The sequence below is a fragment of the Lepisosteus oculatus genome, chromosome 4 (assembly GCF_040954835.1).
Source record: "Lepisosteus oculatus isolate fLepOcu1 chromosome 4, fLepOcu1.hap2, whole genome shotgun sequence".
In the NCBI taxonomy this organism is placed as follows: Eukaryota; Metazoa; Chordata; class Actinopteri; order Semionotiformes; family Lepisosteidae; genus Lepisosteus; species Lepisosteus oculatus.
The window spans coordinates 48,479,708-48,497,979 of NC_090699.1; the positions used below are offsets into that span (position 1 = coordinate 48,479,708).

General features: G+C 35.5%; 1 protein-coding gene across 7 annotated transcripts in view; it reads left to right on the plus strand.

The window, feature by feature from the left end:
• The first annotated feature begins 4,629 nt into the window (after positions 1-4,629).
• The window catches only part of cep15 (centrosomal protein 15), a 53,501-nt gene continuing 39,858 nt past the window's right edge, over positions 4,630-18,272 (plus strand). The window contains exons 1-7 of one of the 7 annotated variants that reach the window (XR_001478417.2): positions 4,636-4,750; positions 5,419-5,517; positions 5,743-5,866; positions 6,794-6,862; positions 7,465-7,583; positions 13,317-13,437; positions 14,606-14,964. Coding sequence is in view for 6 of the 7 variants with exons in the window: in XM_015347171.2 (XP_015202657.2) it covers positions 5,465-5,517; positions 5,743-5,866; positions 6,794-6,862; positions 7,465-7,583; positions 13,317-13,380 (429 nt within the window). In the remaining variant the exon portion in view is untranslated. The other 6 variants (XM_015347171.2, XM_015347172.2, XM_015347174.2 and 3 more) reach the window with 6 other exon arrangements.

Sequence of the window (18,272 nt, forward strand, 5' to 3'; positions counted from 1 at the left end):
GTGTCTGAAATTAAGCTTTCTCCTAATTCAGTTATATGTATGAGTAACAGACACATGAACAACGATTTTATAATGGTTGTATCCAGCACGACTTTTAATTGTCCGTCATAGTTGAAGGGGCCTGTGGAATTGTCAGGCTGTGATGAGGTTGCTTTACTGAATGAGGGGAACACTGCTGTAGTTGAATACCCAGTGAGCACTTTCTTTAAACAGAAAATATTGCCACATGTACTGTGTTCTGGAGCATGTGAGAAATGTTTTTGGGGATTCAGCTATAGATACTATAGATACAAAAACACTGTTGAAAAGGGGTTCGTTTGGCAAGACAAATTCTGAAAAAAAAACACACAAAGGGGTCAGAATGACCTATTACTGGCATAGTAATCTATTCATTCCACATACAGTATTCCTGAAGAACAGATACTGGGATTCCTGTGGCCTAAGCATCCATCTATTTTCTAACTGCTTCTTCCAATTCAGAGTCTTAAGAGTCAGGGGGGAACTGAAGCGTGTCCTGGCAAAGCAATGGGCACAAGGCACAGTACACCCTGAATGGGCTGCCAGTCCATCTGCGGGGCAGACACACAAACACAAATACACATTCACACCCAATGCCAATTTTCCCAGAAGCAAACCTACCAGTATGCCTTTGGACTGTGGGAGGAAACTGGAGCACCAGGAGGAACCCACGAAACCCACAAGAACACAGGAAGAAACTCCACACAGATACTGTAGAACCCCAGGTGTGGAATGGCTCCAGAACTGCAAGGCAGCAATGTGAACCAGTACAACACTGTGCCATCAATACCTAAACATCACTCTCACATTTACTTAGCACTCTTGGCTACAGGACATGATTACACCCCACTGGTGGTGCACCTCTTAGGCAAAGCAGAGGTATTATGTACAGTATCAGCATTTCACAGCCTCTTCAAACTGGGTTGTGATTAATTCTAGGTTTGACCCAGTAGTAGTGGTATTTGGTTTGTTTAACTTAAGAAAGCCACAAGTTCCATGAAAACATCTGTTTAAGAAAAAAAAAATCCAATGTTATAAATCTAAACATTTACACAATATCAATAACAAAAAACAACAATATTATATATTTCCAGCACTATTCAGCTTTACACCCAAAGCTTATATCATAGTGATGGCCTGGTGCTGATCTGTGGATACTAGATAACATCATCAGCTCTAAGGCTTCAGCTCTGCTTCCAAACCCATTTGTTGTTTTTAATGGAATTGTCCATTAGCTGTCTACATCTACATCCAAGGCAGTGTCAGCTGCACATTCAAAGAAAAGTTTAAACATTTTTATTTCTGAGAGGTTTTTACAACAATCTTTTACAAAACATTTATTGACCTGTAAAGAGTCTTTTTCGTGTGCCTCCTAAATAACTATTTTTGTGAAGCCTCTAAAAACCCTTAAATACTTGTTTTTTTGTTCATGTTTTTGTGTATTCTGCTGCTTATCTTACAGTAGAAGATTACTGATCAATGCTCAACTATGATTTACATTTTTTGATGGAAATACTAATTTCTAGACAAAAATGTAGCTGAGCGATCTAACTGTTCCAATTTCCACTTAAATTGATGTAGATATTCCATCTATGGTTTTGCACTTGGAAAAAAGATTGTTGGCAGACTTGACTGACCAGTGATTCTGGCTATTTGCGCCTTATGTTTTAGGAATTCCCTGCCAATGCTTTAATTAGCATTCATTTTAATGTTTTCATCAGTTTTGTGATTAAACATCCAGTACACAAGGACTAATGCTGTTTCCTTCCAAACTGTGATTAACACCTTTGAAGGCTGTAACAAGCAAAACCAAATAAACTTCTAATGTCGCAAAACAGCTACTCTGTTTTGTTGCTCATCAACACATTTTTAGTGGATTTTTTTCAAATATTACAGTGAATGAATTACTGTGTCTGTAAAAACAAATAGAGTCTAAAGTTATTTTCCACGGTATTAGATAAAAGCATTGTTGGGGACTAATGCCAGACTGAAAAAGATTCATTACAATGTAATGAAAAATGCATTAAATTTTTTATTATTAATAAATTTGTATTTGTTACCAGCAGAAACTGTAGCCTGAATAAAAAGGAAAACTGGTGTGTAGGTCTTGCCTGTCTAGCTTTTGCCATGCAAATGGTATGGTATTTACTTCATAGAACAGTGAAAAAGAAGACACCAACCAGCAAATCCTAATGTAGCAGATGACATGGACTGTGCCGTCAAAAACACACGGTGATATCCTGAGTGACTAAACCAGAAAACAAATCCACCCTCAAACTGGCGCTAAAACTTTGGTATGGGGCTGTGTTTATTCTGATGTCTGTAAGGATGAGACTGATTAGTAGATCTGCCCCTCTGTAGTCATGGAATTCGTACCTGTGATACTACCCATCCATTTTCCACCCACCTCGTGTTTTCTAACCATCACTCCACATGTAGCTGTGAGTCAAAATATGAAAAACACAAAACTGGCTATTCCAAACTGAGTGAGTATAATAATGCCCATTCTATTTTTTTTTTTTTCAATTTAATGACAGGTACATACAGTATAGTATAACACTCACGGGGTTTACAGCTGTGACTGGGGAGGGAATTAACAAAAGGTTTCACAAACTAAGGAAACAAATCTAAAAAATATTCCTACAAAATAGTAGAGAACTGGATTTCAGAGTCAAATGAAGAAAAACAAGGTACAAAATGAAAGCATAAATCAACACCATTTTAGCCACAAAATAAACTTTAGGACCTTACATTTAACTGAGTATACCAAATGTTTATCAGGTAGGCAACAAATCTTAATTAAGTTTTCCTTTTAGTTTTTGAGGCACATGAAATACAAATACAAACACATTGTAATATATTACATGAAATATATTTTCTTTTGCTGTTTAAACAGCATTTTATTATTACCACCGTGATTGTCGATAGGAAAATATTTAATTGAAGCAGCCAATTCATGTACAGGTACTTACTCTCTTCTATCAAATTTATAATAATTTTGCAGACACTGATTAGCAAAAGTCTTGGACTTTCCTATCTACATTAACACATAATTTGTCTATGATGAGTGATAATTAGGTTCTGTGAAACTACTAGTTATCGTGCAGATTTATAAACACATAAATGTAAATGTAGGCCATTAACTTTGAAAAATGCCCTCTTGAATATAGCAGACTGCTAAGGGATTTTATTTAAAAAATCATTTTCAGTGTCTTTTTATTGTCTCGCTTTACAGATTAATTAGCATGTGTACCGTTATCTCTCTGAAGAATAGCAAATAAAACTAGTTAAGTTATATTACTGAACATAACAGATGTTTGCAAATAAATTGATACTATTAAAAGGAGGTAACCTTATTAACACTGAGCAGCTGGTTTCTAGTTAGTAGAAACATTATTGCTTTTACAAGGCAGGTCCCCAAAACACAATTTTATGAAGCCTGACTACAGTGTTAATCACATCAGCCTTTCTAGATACCCGAGACTGATGGGTAAACGAATGAGGTTATGAGGCAATACTGGATTCTGGATGAAGGCTCTTAATATACATTTTGTGTGTGTTTGCATGTGGGGGAGGTGTGGATATTGCTTTTTACATCTGACCTCCAAATGACAAATTTCCATCTCCACTGCGCCCCAGATGGGATGAAGACCTCCTAGAACACAAATGCAAAACACAGAGAACCTGAGAAAAGATAATTTCATTCTAGCAAAGTGAACTGTAATATAAAGATGATGTTGTGTTCACTAGTTCATATTTTAATAAGTAAAAGTGTGACTAAAAGCACATTCCACCGTATGTAAGTGGAAAACTGCTACATAAATGTGTATGGCAATATGAGAACAGAGAGTAACAAACAATAAGCAATGCTAATCAACTTTTCCTTATAGTTTTGCATTTTAAAACAGAAAAGATGAAAGCAAACAATATTCCCATAATTTGTTACGTGTTTTTATCTTCCATCGAGGCCAGGCGCTTTTTTATCTATGGCCTGAATCCTTTTCAAATCAGTCTCTCAGAAATCAGAAAAGGCCACAAAATATACAGTATCAGTCCAGAAAGACTCTCATTAAGATTATATACATCTTTCCCTCTACCTGGATTAACCCACACCCATTTATTTTTTAAAGGGTTGAAACATGCTGTTTTTTTACAGTATGGCAACACCCAAAAAAAGTGAAATTACCCCCAAATGAATACCAATGAAATAGGAGCAGCAGCTCCCTTGAGGAGTACAGTGGTGTCTCTGAAAACCTAAAGTTTCTTAAAACTAAAGTATGATCAATAAAGTTTTTTAAAAAATGTTGTTTTTTTTATCAGAAAGCTAGTGTATATTGAAAAAGAAACCTGAGATTGTATGGGACTATGTCCACCACCAAATTCCTTTTACAGCCTGTCTATATCGGAGCAAACCCAACTGCTTATCTTATATTCGTCTGATGGACATAATTTTGACATCGTGCAATAAGAAGACTCATTTAAAAATAAGTGAGAGATGACAAATTGCTGTCTCATCGGGGAAAACCGTCATTTTCTATATTTTTAAATTTTTAAATTTTTAAATTTTAAATTAAGTATTAAAACTTCATGAACAAGCTTGTTTAAATCCCGAACCCCAACTGATCTCCTTGTGTGTACTTAACCAAGATGGCGTCGAATGGAAATTTCATTGGTTGAGTCGGTCTGGAAATTTCCTTCCTGTCCCCATAGCTACAAAACGAAAACAGCGGGGGTGAGTTTGAAGAAAGGATTTTCAAAATGTATTATTAAGAAGAATTGCGTTAGTCTTATAGCGGTACTAATAAGTAATGCCTTCTACCTCTTGACCATTTTAGAACATTGTTTTTCAGCCTGAAAACTCCCCCCAATATTAAACAAGCAGCTAATGGAAACATAGAGTTTTAGGTAATGTTGAATGTTTCGGAGCCATTTTAAAAATCTTTTAACATTTTATTTAAGAAGACATGATCATTACCAAACAAAGGGTATTTTTACGAATGTACACATTATTCTTGACTTGTACAAGCACGATTACTCTTTAGCAGTTAATAGTTACGAAAAAATACAAGTCTTAATTAATTATACTCAATATCCTCTACTTTTTGGTTCAGTCTTTAAATTTATTTTATCCCAATAAGGCGTTAAACCTCTACTGCTGAATGTAAAATTTCTTAATAAAAGTTTTCGGAGATACTCTGGCATGTTGCTTTTCTAAACGTCTCGTTTTCAGACTCCAGAACTGAAATCTGTCTCATGATGAACGGGCGCCACCTGCTGAGCTGTGGGCTAACTGTTCCGAAAAACTACTCTCCAGCTAACATACTGTAGTTATAAAATGAATAGCTCCATAAATAAATTGTTTTTAAAACACATGTATTTTCATTTTCTTTTTCTTTTTAGTTATCAACCCTCAATCTAGCTGGGAGACCATCTTTTCTGCACGATTATGGCACTTTACTTGACTCAAGAAATTGAGTTGAGTAGAAGGCATGAGGAGATGTATGTACTGTATCATACTTCCTGTTATTATGGTTTCATTTTTGGTGTCTATATATGTTTTGATGAGTTTTCTTTAATTATTGTTTAAAACAATAACTTTGTACTTGAATGTTATCACCCATAATGTGTGCAATGGATCCTGAGTTAAAGAGCTGCAGCAAAAACACAGTAAAAGCACAGCAGATGTTGCTCATGTTATGACTGTGATGTGTTTGGATGTGCCAGTTTGAGCAGGAGGGCAGCTCTGCTTCAGCAGATGGAAGATCGATATGAGAAGCAAAAGAGGAAGAAGCAGGCCTATGCAGTGTTGTCAGATGGTGCCCGTGAGAGAAATGCTAAAATTCTCAAGGTAATTTTGTCCTCCAGTGCAGTTTACAATTCAATAAGTATACTCAGAAGCAAAAGAGAAATCACAAAGGCTTGCCTTCATTAGAGTGCACTGGGCCAGAGAGAAGCATGACTCCTGCAATTTGTCCAGTTAGGGTCAGATAAAGACAATGAGAAATGAATGTACATTAAAAATGTTATAAATGTGCTTCATATTTTAAATGATGACAGATAATCCTAGAATGCTTAAGCAAAGTTGTGAAGGTTAAACAGAAATTTAATCAATCATTTATTACAGAAAAGTAGACTAAAAAATAGTGGTTGTTTGTTTCTGCAACTGAGCACCATTTGATCTTCAGCATCTTTATTCTCTAGAGTGCCCTGATGTCTCTCTTCCAGCTTTAATGTTCTTTAAGAGGTTACTAAAAATATATATATATAGTATGGAAGCAAGGCCTTTGATAAAGTGGCTGGAAAGTTTTTTGTGAGTTGTTGATGAGATGTGGACATTCTGTTCTGTTTTCCTTTGCTGTGGATTTTCCTTTGATAAATATTCATCAAACCATTCTTGTATAGGATAGAGAGCTTGATTAACTGGATGGTCCTCCCTGCTTGAAATCTCTTTTTTAATTTGCCCCTCTTTGTTCTCTTGTTCTCATGTGAGCTCTCATTCCTTGTGTTCTGTTTTATATTTGATGTCTTATCTTGTTAGTTTATCTTAAAAAATTAAGATACATTCTATTAAAATGCTCATTATGCCCATTACAATAACTAAGCAGTTTTATCTTTAACTTTAAGTAGTTTGTTTTATATAGTTCTTGCATTCATGTAATTAATCACATTTAAGGGATATTATTCACATCATTCGTTTATTGCGAATTAGCTGGAAAAAATTGTATCTTTCAACCAGGCTTGCTTAACTATAAATATATAAAATGTACTTTTTAAGGATTTGCAGGCATTGGAAGACAGATTAAGTGCAAGACCACTCCCACACCCTGACATTGTAAACCTGGAGGTAATCTTTTGCTGACTATAGTAGTATATTATCTATATCTATTATATTCAAAGTGTAAATGTTTACAGTAACAGAAAATTATTTAATGCTGTTATGTATTGGTTTGTTTGAAATAATTGTATTTTTTGTCTAAAGTAATTATTTCTAAGTTTATAGGTCTGAATTTGAAATGCACTTGAGATTTAATTTCTGATAAGTACATTTGTCTTTGAAATGGTAAAAGCTAGCACGAGCTGCAGGTTGAAGGTTACTACAGAAAACACAGGAAGTTGTTTCTGATCTCTCACATTGAGATCATAGGTGTGCCAATTAACAACATGTAGCATCTGTTACACAGTACAAATCCCATTAAAGCCTTCTACACATGGGTTTTATTCATTCACATATTAAAATTCATTATTGACATCAATAATCTCTGTGCTTTATGTAGTAAAGATACATGGCATTCTCCATGAATATACTGTATGGGGAACTAAGCTTTAGAAATGTAGACTCATTGCACTGAAAAATATATTTTAAAATCTATATAGTTATTAAAAGACAAAACAAGTTTAGTTGATTAACATACTAAATCCTGTATGTATCCTTTTGTCTTGGGACAGACACAATATTGGACATCGGTGGAAGAGAAGGTTCCAGAATGGGAGCAGTTTCTTTTAGGGAAAGTGCATTCTTTTCCAAGTGCTCGGATTCATGCTGTTGGGAAAACAAAAGCGGAAAGGTACATTTCATGAGGATTGAAAAAACATTTTGAGCCATTAACCTAATTCTGTATGTGCATCCTGATCATGTGCACCTCTCAACCTAGACAACAGAACAGCAAAACACAAGCATTTTAAGCATTACAGTATCGCCCGATTGCCATATTTTCTTTATTAGTACTGTTCATAAATATGAAAACCATAATGTGTGTAGGTGTTTCATTTAGTGCATACGTTATGTTCAGTTAATCATTTTATTTGCATGACTAATGTGTTATTAAGCCTATTCCAACAGGTGGGCCCCAGTGTATAACAGAAACTAACTTCACTCAGTAGCCTGAATGCTATATAAATATATAGAATACGTACAGTGTATATATAGAATACTATGTGAATGTTACAATTTCTAGACATTGCAAAAATGACTTTTTTTAACATATGCATTGAACATCATGGAGATTAAGCATGAGTAGTTTTACAGATTGGTTGAAAACTGTGCATTATTTAAGATGCCATTTATTAATATCTGCATTGAAACCTTTTTTAAAGTGATGTTGTGCTGAATGGATAGGACCCATAAAGTGCATCTGTTGTGTTTTTGGTTTGTAAGAACTGCTCATGTGTGCTTCATTTCTGTTCAATATTATTGGCAGCTTTTGTCTTTCCTCTTTAAAAGAGGTGTTTAAAGTTAATTATTAGCAAATCAATCTTAAATCTGTCAGTCATGCTCTTTGCTCACATTTGCTTAGGTCCTCAAGTTAATCCTTTATTCCTCACTTGTGGACTGTGTGTCTGAATGTAGAATAAAGCAGCTGCTTAGAAATGAGAAAATAGCTTGAGTCTATACAGGCTGACCCTCCAATAGAGGAGAACTGAACCCACTCCCCATGTATGTACTGTATACGGGACAACACAAGCTGAAGAAACATATGCCAAGATGTCTTTTAAAAGAAATAGCGGAAATCCACCATTCATTTTCATGGTGAAAAAAGAGAAACGCATATCTTTGTCTGAGACCTTCATGGCTCCTGAGTAAAACTCTACCAAGCCAATGGTCATCAACCCCACCATTTCAGCTTTCCTACCTGGCTACTCACACAGTATATACAATTGTAGCTAAGATCTCTCAGGTGGTAAAGTTACACAATTCTGACTACAAGAAGTTAAAATACTCGTTTTGCAGAAGAGCCATTTTGTTAAGAGAACACTATGATTTCACTGTTTCTCCTTATTTGGATTTCCAATGTCAACATGATTATCTACAGCCAGAATATCTACAATTTATAAGATTAACAAAACAGAAAAGATTGATTAAATTACAGTTTGAATAATTCATTTTTTAGTTTCATGCATTTCCTGATATAATTCATTTTGACATAAATCAATAAGGATCTGAAAGTGTTTTTCATACTGTATCTGTGTGCCTTCCATGGTATGACCAGGTTCCAAAGGGAAGAGTATAATGTAATGCTTGTGGATTATAGATTGCTTGATTTCTGTCAATTGAAAGAGATCCTCATCAATACAGAATGTGTGGATTCATTTTTTACTAAAAAGTAAATATACACAAATAAAGAATTTTTAAGATGGTGGCCAATGAAATGTTGAACTTTTCACCAAACTATGCCATAAGGAGTGTGTGCATGTGATTACTATACATACTGCATATACAGATACACTGGTAAGCATGAATGCACATCCAGATTAATTGCTTCAAAAAGAAAAAGTTTAGTGTTCCTAAAACTGTTTCTGAAAAAGTTTAGTGTAAACCATCTGTTTATATAACACATGCTGGAACAATGTCATTGGAAACATAAGAGTTAAAAGAGATGGAAAAAAAAGCTAAATACAGCTTTTTTGCCTCCTTGTCTTTAAACGCCTTTCACTAGACCACCCACTGTTAGAAACTTTTTTTGTCTGCTTTAATGTACACTAGAGATTTACTTCCCCATTATATGAGTTAAAATATTCACATGCTGAGACAGTTCTCATTTGGCAAGATAAATCATTTCCTGCAATATTTCTAGTTGTGCCACAATAGCTTCTATAAGCCACAGATTTTTGGCTTTATTATATCAGTTTATCAAGACCATTTGTAAGACCATGCTTTATGTTTTCCTAGGTCTATTTGACTTCTTTGAATTGAATGCATGTGTAACAGTCTTTCTGAATACTGGGCATCAGTAATTGTAGTGTAAATTCTTTCCTATAGTGGCAGCCAGGAGCATCCGCCTTATGGCAAGAATATCATTGTTAGATGTATTTGTAGTTTTGGGCAAATAGATTACAATTTTTAAATTGACATTTGAAAATAGTTTGCTTAGTTTTACACAGAAGTTTACCATATGTGTTACTTACAGCCATAATTCAGTAAATTGCAGAACTGGGATTTCTGTACTGTTTTAGTAGCAGTTTACCATACTATAAAAGCAGTTCAAAAGAAAGATATAGTCTGTTTTTTTCCAGTTATAGAAAGTATTTCAGCACAAAAGAAAAATCCCTTTATCTTCCAAAGAATGAATCTCCATTGTCCTGTAATGTGTATGTACAGTATACTGTATATGCATACAGTACAATTGAAAAGGTCTACTGATTTACATAACAATAATGCACAGGAGAACAGTAATTATTTAGAGAAAAGAGATTAAGTTGCACTAACTTATCAATATGATCAGTACCAAGACTTAAATTAAGATTTGTAAAAACTCAGTGTGGTTGTTTAATAAATCTATTAAAACAAATGTGGTTTAATGTTTCATAATTAGACGCTCACTGCACCGTAAGTTCAGATTTTGTTCAGTCTGTTTAATGAGACAGTATATTCAACCTGTTGAAAACATATTTCCCATTTTCAAGTGAGTCTTGGTCTTCTTGTTAATGATAAAAAATGTTACTACAGCTTGTGAACTTGCTGCTTTGATATAGCAAAAAATGTCAAAACTGTTCCGACATCAGGTGTGATGTGTTAGGGATTCATTGAGTTGGTATGAATAAAGACTAAATTAATTTTGTGCATAGTGTTACACTTCTGGTGAATGTTGTTGTTTCCTTTCTTTTGAATATAGTTCATAGATGCCAGTTGTTGTTGTTTTTTTCATTCTACTCTCCTACCAATAATCCTTGTGTGGGGACTGTATTGATTAAGAGAGCAAGGCATGGGCTTTCATTAGATCTGCTTATTTACTCTCATTGCTTCAACAACAGAGCTATGGCATAGGATGGAGAACTCGAGCAGCTCGCACTGATAAGACATCTTCTGTCAGATACATGGGTTACAAGCAGAGGACTTGCTGGTGTGAAGGATGAAGGCTTCATGTTGGAGATTTCTGGGACATCAGCAGTGAAGACATTGAAGTGTGCATGGACCAGTCTGATCCAGACCAAGACTGATCCATGTAGGATTCTGCTTTAGGGGTCTGGTCCATGAGGTTTTTTTATTAACTGATGATTTCTCTTGTCACATGCTTGAAAGTGGTTATGCGAATTTAGGAGCAATCTAAACTGCACCGTTGTTGTTGTTTGAGAGCAACACTTCAGGTACTAGATTGAGGAAAGGTCAATGAACATGCAAAACACTTTAATGTGATCTTATTTGCTTTGATGTAGTCTGGCTGCCATTACCTCTTTTTTTGTTGTTGTTCTTCTTTCTAAAGCTAGCGTGTGCTTTGGGTACTGCCTGCTCAATCTGTGACTCTGTTCTGTATTAGCCGTTCTATGAGTTTAAGGGAAACCAGCTGGAGTGAGATGGTAATGGTAACTCTTCAGGGTCTTTATTTGAGTTGTGTGATTTCAGTATAGTGACAACATTATGTGTCTATGGGCAAGGGATGTTTAGGCAGCGTAAGATGGAGTTCCTCAACCAGCTTCGGAGTAGAATATATACATGTATGAACTGCTCAGTGGTTATATTGTTGGGGTATGGCTGCTGTCCAGTACTGTATAAAACATTGTTTTCAGTCTTCCGTGATAGGCCTAAATCAGCAAACAGTGAGTTCTTGCCTCCTTAGATTTGGCATTGACCAGGCAAGAGAAGGCTCTGCTAAGGTATATACAGTATATTTTCCAATATTGATTAGTTAATTTGAAATCCCAGACAAAGCAAAACGGGGCTCGTGCTTTACCAGCTTCCCTGTGAGGCAGCTGATTGTCTTCCTGTCTTTCCTGCTTGAGAAGGTGAAATTAATTCTTTTTACTGTTTCTTGTTGTCTTGTTTTCCAGCCATTCTTTTACCCAGAGTGTTGGTGCTTTGTGGAAGGTTCCACTTTTTAGCTGCAATCAATAGAGTTGAGGCAAAAATTAGGATGGCTTTTGAAGAGGACTGGTCTGTGGTGGGAATGGGAGAAGTGTTGCCATTTCGACCAGGTCAGATGGGTTGGAAATATTCTAGTGGCTTCAATGCAAGTTTGCTGGCTGTCAGATGTCATCAAGTTAGGCCAGGTCTAGTTGTGATGCCCTGTTATGAGTGTTTCCCATTTTGTTGTGGAGTAGCTGTAGTCCTAGTCATTGTATGTCTTTATCAGGTGGGAACATGGCTCTCCCTGTACAGACCTGTGTAGGAGAGTTAATGTAGTTGCTTTTCCATTGTGAAGGCTTCCTGTAAATACCTTTTGAAGCCTAAAATGTGAAACCTGGAGTAATTTCTCTCCTGAATAAGTCATATTCAAGACCTTCTTAGATCAGGAACACAAGCACATTGGTGGCATGTAGAAATACTTCCTTCTTTGTGGGAGTGAAACCCTCAGTGTTCTGCTCAAGGATTCTGGGGACTGTTTGTGTCTGGGTTACACAGGTGCTTGCTCTTGTGGGTAGCTCAAAAAGCCAGAGTTGCAACTACTCAGCCAGCTATTAAGTGTTACCATGGAGGACATCAGTCCTACAGTCATCTGCAGCTAGTGACACATCATAGCTTCAAACCAGAAAACATAGTCCCACAGATTCCAAATTTATTTTAACAAGCTGTTTATTTTTGCAATAGAAAGAACTTTTGAATGAACGTGGGTTTTGACTTCTGCTGGTTTATCCTGTCTTGTTCTTGCCATTGCATAGCTCAACAGAAATGCTTAGGCACATTTGGCTGGATGAGGCTGAGCCTTCCTCACACAAGAGGACTTTGCTGCCTTGTCATAATTCAAGTTGTCTGTTCATGGAAGCATTAGTCATATTAAAGGGGAATTCAGGAAGAAATTCTAAAGGAAATGATTGTTGTATATTTCCTCTTAGTTTACGATGTTGTTTAGCAAGAAATTGTAATTTAATATGGACAATTAGAATGTATTCTTCAAATGTGTATGTTTGTCTGAAATGTGCCAGAATGTGAAAAATATTATTGCTTCTCCCAGTCATATTTATATCATTTGTCTATGGAATTGTTTGCATTTAGTTTAGAAATAACAGTTCAATCCCCCCCCCCTTTTTTGCATGTTGTCAGTCTTTCATTTTTAAAATATGTGCTACATTTCTTGTATTATATCTGCTTTCTTTTATAATGTTTACTTTACCTTAAGTGTAGAGTCTGAAACATAGATATTTTTGTTAAAAAAACTATTGCTATGCTGGGAGTTCTGCACTCATATTGCAATCAGTGCTTTCTGATGCTATGTCTTGGCTTGCAGGACATGCCAAAAGCATCAAGGGACTTGGAACTGCAGAGTTGTGAATAATCTGCAATGTGTTGATTATATCTGAATTAGTACATAATTAAAAAATAGATCTTTTAGTTTTAATGAAAGTAGCTTCTGATCATGTTTCTTCAGGATCAACAGCAAAACACAAATGAGAACACAAGTGGTAATTATGGGGAACCAAACTGAAGACTGAGAAGAGGGGGCGGTTTCTTACACAAAGCGTTGTACGAGTTAAGAACAACGAGCTATAGTAAGTGTTGTTAAAGTTGATGATCAAGGCTTCCTTTAAAGAATGGCTTAATTGAATGCCTTGTATTACTAAGCTACTAAGCAACCCAATGATTTAAATGGCTCAAATGGCTTGTTTGTGCCCTTTAGTAAGGAGGTTTATAGCCTTTTAAAAAAAGATAATTGAATTGAACACCCCTTTATTTAATATCAGTGTACAGAAGTAAGACTATTAAACTGATTTTATAATTCACAAAGGAAACCTACATTAAGGAGCCTCGAATGTATAGCAGTGTTGAATAAGATGCTTTAAAGTTATTTCTGATTTGATACACTTTTAACAACGATCGGATCCAATTAACTTTGAAAGATTAGTGCTGGGAAGATTTGACCACCAGAGGGCAATAGTAGCCTAATTCTTACTTGCCTAAGAAGCTTTCCTGAAGAGCTTCGTTCTCTACTGAAGACTGTTTTGTTTTCATAATTTGTGTTTCTAATTGTTGAAACTATTCAGATTTGATCTGAAATCCATAGCTACTAATTCTGTATTAAGAAAAGCAGTATTTTTAATAGCAGATGCTTCAAATATTTATTTTAATGTACAGTACTTATTTGGATAAAGCCATAAGTGAATTGATTTTCCCATATTTACAAATGGGAGAAAGGCAATAGCTTTTATATGATTACATTCCATATTGTTTTCTTTTCAAGATATTTTCATTAATTTTGGAGTCTTAAGATACCCAAAGGCAGAGTCTTTACCACCTCCGTGCTTTGTCATCGGCAGCTGAAGGAATCTGGTTGCCATCATTAGACCCAACAGCTTTCTTAATGCTAGACATGTAGAATTTATGCCCTTGAACTAAGAAGAATTAAAACATAATTCATATTCTGTCTTGTATGACCTAATTTTATTACCATAAAATCAGTCATCATGCAGTGTTTGTCTTTTTGACTAGCCTAGAGACCACTTTGGATATCTTTACTGAAATACTTTAAAGCTACATGGTCCCCACTAATGTACTGAGTGCCCCATTCAGAAAACAGCAGTTATAAACAGCACAGTAAAACTGTAAAGTTCTAGATGCATTATTATCCTTAATAATAAGTCTCTGTTAATTATCAGTGCAGACCACTAACATGTTCCTTTTTATTTTTAACATTAGAAGTTTGTTTTTTCCTTTTCCCAGAAAGCACAGAACGACTGATGTTCAAGTATGTTGCAGAAGAACTTGGAATTTTGTATTACATGGAGTTAGCTGTGTTTTCTTTGCAGTCAGACATTAAATTAATAAGCATAATTATTTAATTGATTTATTCCATATCAAAATGTTTTTTACAGCATTGCATGATGTTGCTTTTAATCAAAAATTCTAAAATGATTTAAGTGGGCATCTTTCAGAACAGGTTTGAGTGGGGAGCTGCTTCAGTGCGCAGGCTGCAAAATCTTTCAGAATAGTCACATTTCTTTGAGTTCACTGTTAATTTTGGGACATACTGTACTGTATGTGTAATTCTATACGGCAGATTAAACAAAGGAAACAAGTTACCGCTGAGCACTTTCACTGCTTCTGCCAGTCATACAATAACATTATTTATACCTTCTTGTCAACATGAGACATACTGTACCATCCTTGATATTCTAATTGCAACTATCATAATGCATTATTTTCCATGACTTGGAAATTTGACAAATGGTATCATCCGGACAATTGAGGTTCAAGACTGAATGCTTGGCAGCTGCCTGTGTTACTCAGCTGGGCCAGCTTATACCCTGAAGGTCATGTACTAGTCAAGAGGCTGTGATGAATTATCTAAAGGGTTTTGAAGAGCAAGGTCTGGAGTCCTTCCAAATGACTAGCTTTACATTATGTATTCTAATACAGAATGCCCTGGAGTGCATTTGCCAGAGATACCACAGATACATTGTGCTGGTGACTGGGACTGAATCATGTTATTGGTGCCAGGAACGATGAGTTCTTCATGATGTTCATTATCTTCCAAACACCTGGTCTTAACAAGGATTATTCGTTGAAAAGAAGTCAAAGTATGGTTTTCCTGGGCACTTACAACGAATTTACTCTCCTGTTACAGCTGTCCACTGAAGATGTTGAAAGTTTAGGAAAACATAATGGACTAAGAAGCTTGGCAGGATGGGTATTTGCAAGAAAACAAGCAGCAAAGAATGCTGCTTGTTTTTAACCTCATCGTGATTGAGAGAAAATGCACAGAGAAGATGAATTTGGAAAAATGCTAAACCAGACAATTTTCTTCAAGTTTCAAATCCATAAAGTGCCTCTGAAATGAGTTTAAGTTTGGCATATTGGCAGTCTGGAAATTTAGTTTTTTGAGATCCCCATGTTTGCATGTACAGGAGATGCTTAAATATTATGCTTCTTCTTAGGGGTAATTGGGGTCCTCATGCTCATGTAAATATGATTGGAGTGTGTCCGAATGGCTAGTTTACATTGCATTCTAATGTAGAATGCCCTAGAGTTAAGTCTCTTAAGTGACTAATGTAAAGTTAGATTATTTCTATATTACTTCACTTATACTGCATGTTCCCATATTAGATTCATATGTAAACTATTTCTTAACCTTTATTATGTCGGCTTCATTGTGCTGTAGTGGCTCATCAGAAAAACAAACTGGTTCATTGATGTCATTGTGGAAGATCACCCACTTTAGGCTGGTTGTTTGGGTCTTTTCAACATTAAAAAAACTAAATCTAGTGTAAAAATATGACTCAAGTCCAGGGTGGACTAATGGCTTTATTTAAGAGGAAACAAACATGTATAAAAAAAACAAAGATAAAGGATTTTAGATGAAGATACTACAGTACCTTACAAATGCAGTGGCTACCACCATCTTGGGTCTACCACCCTTAAACTAACAAACACTTATTCACAAATACACAGTTGCACAAAGACAAGCCTTTCATGCTAACAAGACAATTAACAGTTACTCAATTATATGCTTTTCAAATATAGTGGCCGTCAAACGTATTCACCCATCTTGGACCTTTTCACATTTTGTTGTGTTACAATATGAAATCATTATGTATTTAACTAGGATTATTTACCATTGATCAACACAAAACACTGGACCATGTAAAGTAAGACAAAATTCTTCAAGTCATTCTTAATCAACCAATTATAAATATGAAACAAAAAATAACAGATTTCATAAGATTTCACCCCTCCTTTCAATACTTGGTAGAGGCACCTTTGGCAGAAGTTATAGCCATGAGTCTTCCTGGATAAGTCTCTACTAGCTTTGCACATCTGGACATTGCAATTTTGTGCCCATTCTTCTTTGCAAAATGACTCAAGCTCCCTCATCTTGGACAGGGATTTAAATTGTATTGAGGTCTGGACTTTAACCAGGTCAATGTTATTATACACTACCCCTTATTGGTGCTTTTCAATAACCCAATCTGTTCCTTTGTCTTTATGCTATAGTTGGTTTTAGTTGTACTAACCAACCGTGGGACATCTATCCCTGAGATAGATGTATTTAACCTGAACTCATGAGAAACACCACAATTGCACACTGGTGAACTACATTCAACTAATTAGGTGACTTCTAAAGACAGTTGGTTGCACCCGAGCCTATTTAGGTGTGTCATAAAAAAGGGGGTAAATACTTATCCTGTCATTTAGTTTCTGATTTATATTTATAATTATTTTAGGATGATTTGTAAAGAGATTGTTGCTTTTTATTTGACATAGTGTTAATCAATGGGAAGAAACCTCAGTTAAATACATTATGAGTTCATATTATAATACACCACAATGTGAAAAAGTCCAAGGGCTTCTGCTAATGTTTATAGTCAATTTGGTTGCCCCTTGTGTTCACTCCACTGTGAATTCAGCCCTCCCTTCCACTTCACTTCTCTCCACTTCAACAGTGTGCAATCCAATACACACATTTTGGATTTTTGTAAAAGTTTACCACCACTGATTGTTATGAATTTAGTACAGTTTTTACAGATTTATGCCATGGCTCCAGAATGTCATTGTCATACACATGGAAAACAAATTCTATTATTTGAATACATTAAAGAAGAGAGTTATTTCCAAATGTTTAATTTTGCAGGGAATACTGCACCTAACCCTTCTCCAATACGTAGGAGATTCTGTGCCGTTTCACTTTTCATTACTTCAAAATGCAACTTGATGCTTTTTCCTCACTGTTATTTCAGTCCAAACTTCATTGTGAAGAATTGTCAACTGTAAATTTCATGAAAGACATTGATGTCTAGAGTAAACATTTGCTTTGTTTGCGAGACAAGAATTGGGATATTTGTAAATAAAAATCTGTGCTGGTATGTTGCCTGATTTCATAAATATGATAATGAGCTTTTCCAAAATTTACGTGTAACATTCACATGTGTGGTTGTCAGTGCTGCAGCTCCAGAGCCTTAACCCAAACACCTGGAGACTCAGGGCCAGCTTTTTGTTTAACCCACCCACCTCATAGTTTTAGCAATGGATCAGCCATTGCATTAAATCAAAATCGGTGTCAAGAATTTGGTTTCTTAGAAACAATAGCTTTGAAATACACTTAAGCTTTGAGTTTGGTTTTAAAAGGTATTGAATAAGTAGCTGATTATTCTGTTTAATTGCTTGTAGTCACAGAGCTCCTGTGAAAAATTAGGAGTTAGTTTAATTGCAACAGTACCGGAAATCCAGCTTGTCCATATTCATTGTCTGTGGAGAGTTTTCAGGATTGCTGGCTATACAACAGAATGTAAACTTAGCTTGTTGTTCGGCTTTCACTGCTGAGTTTTCTAGGTTTGAATCCCTGTGACTTTATTGCTAGAGTACCTTGGAACTGATGGAAAGTAAAATATCC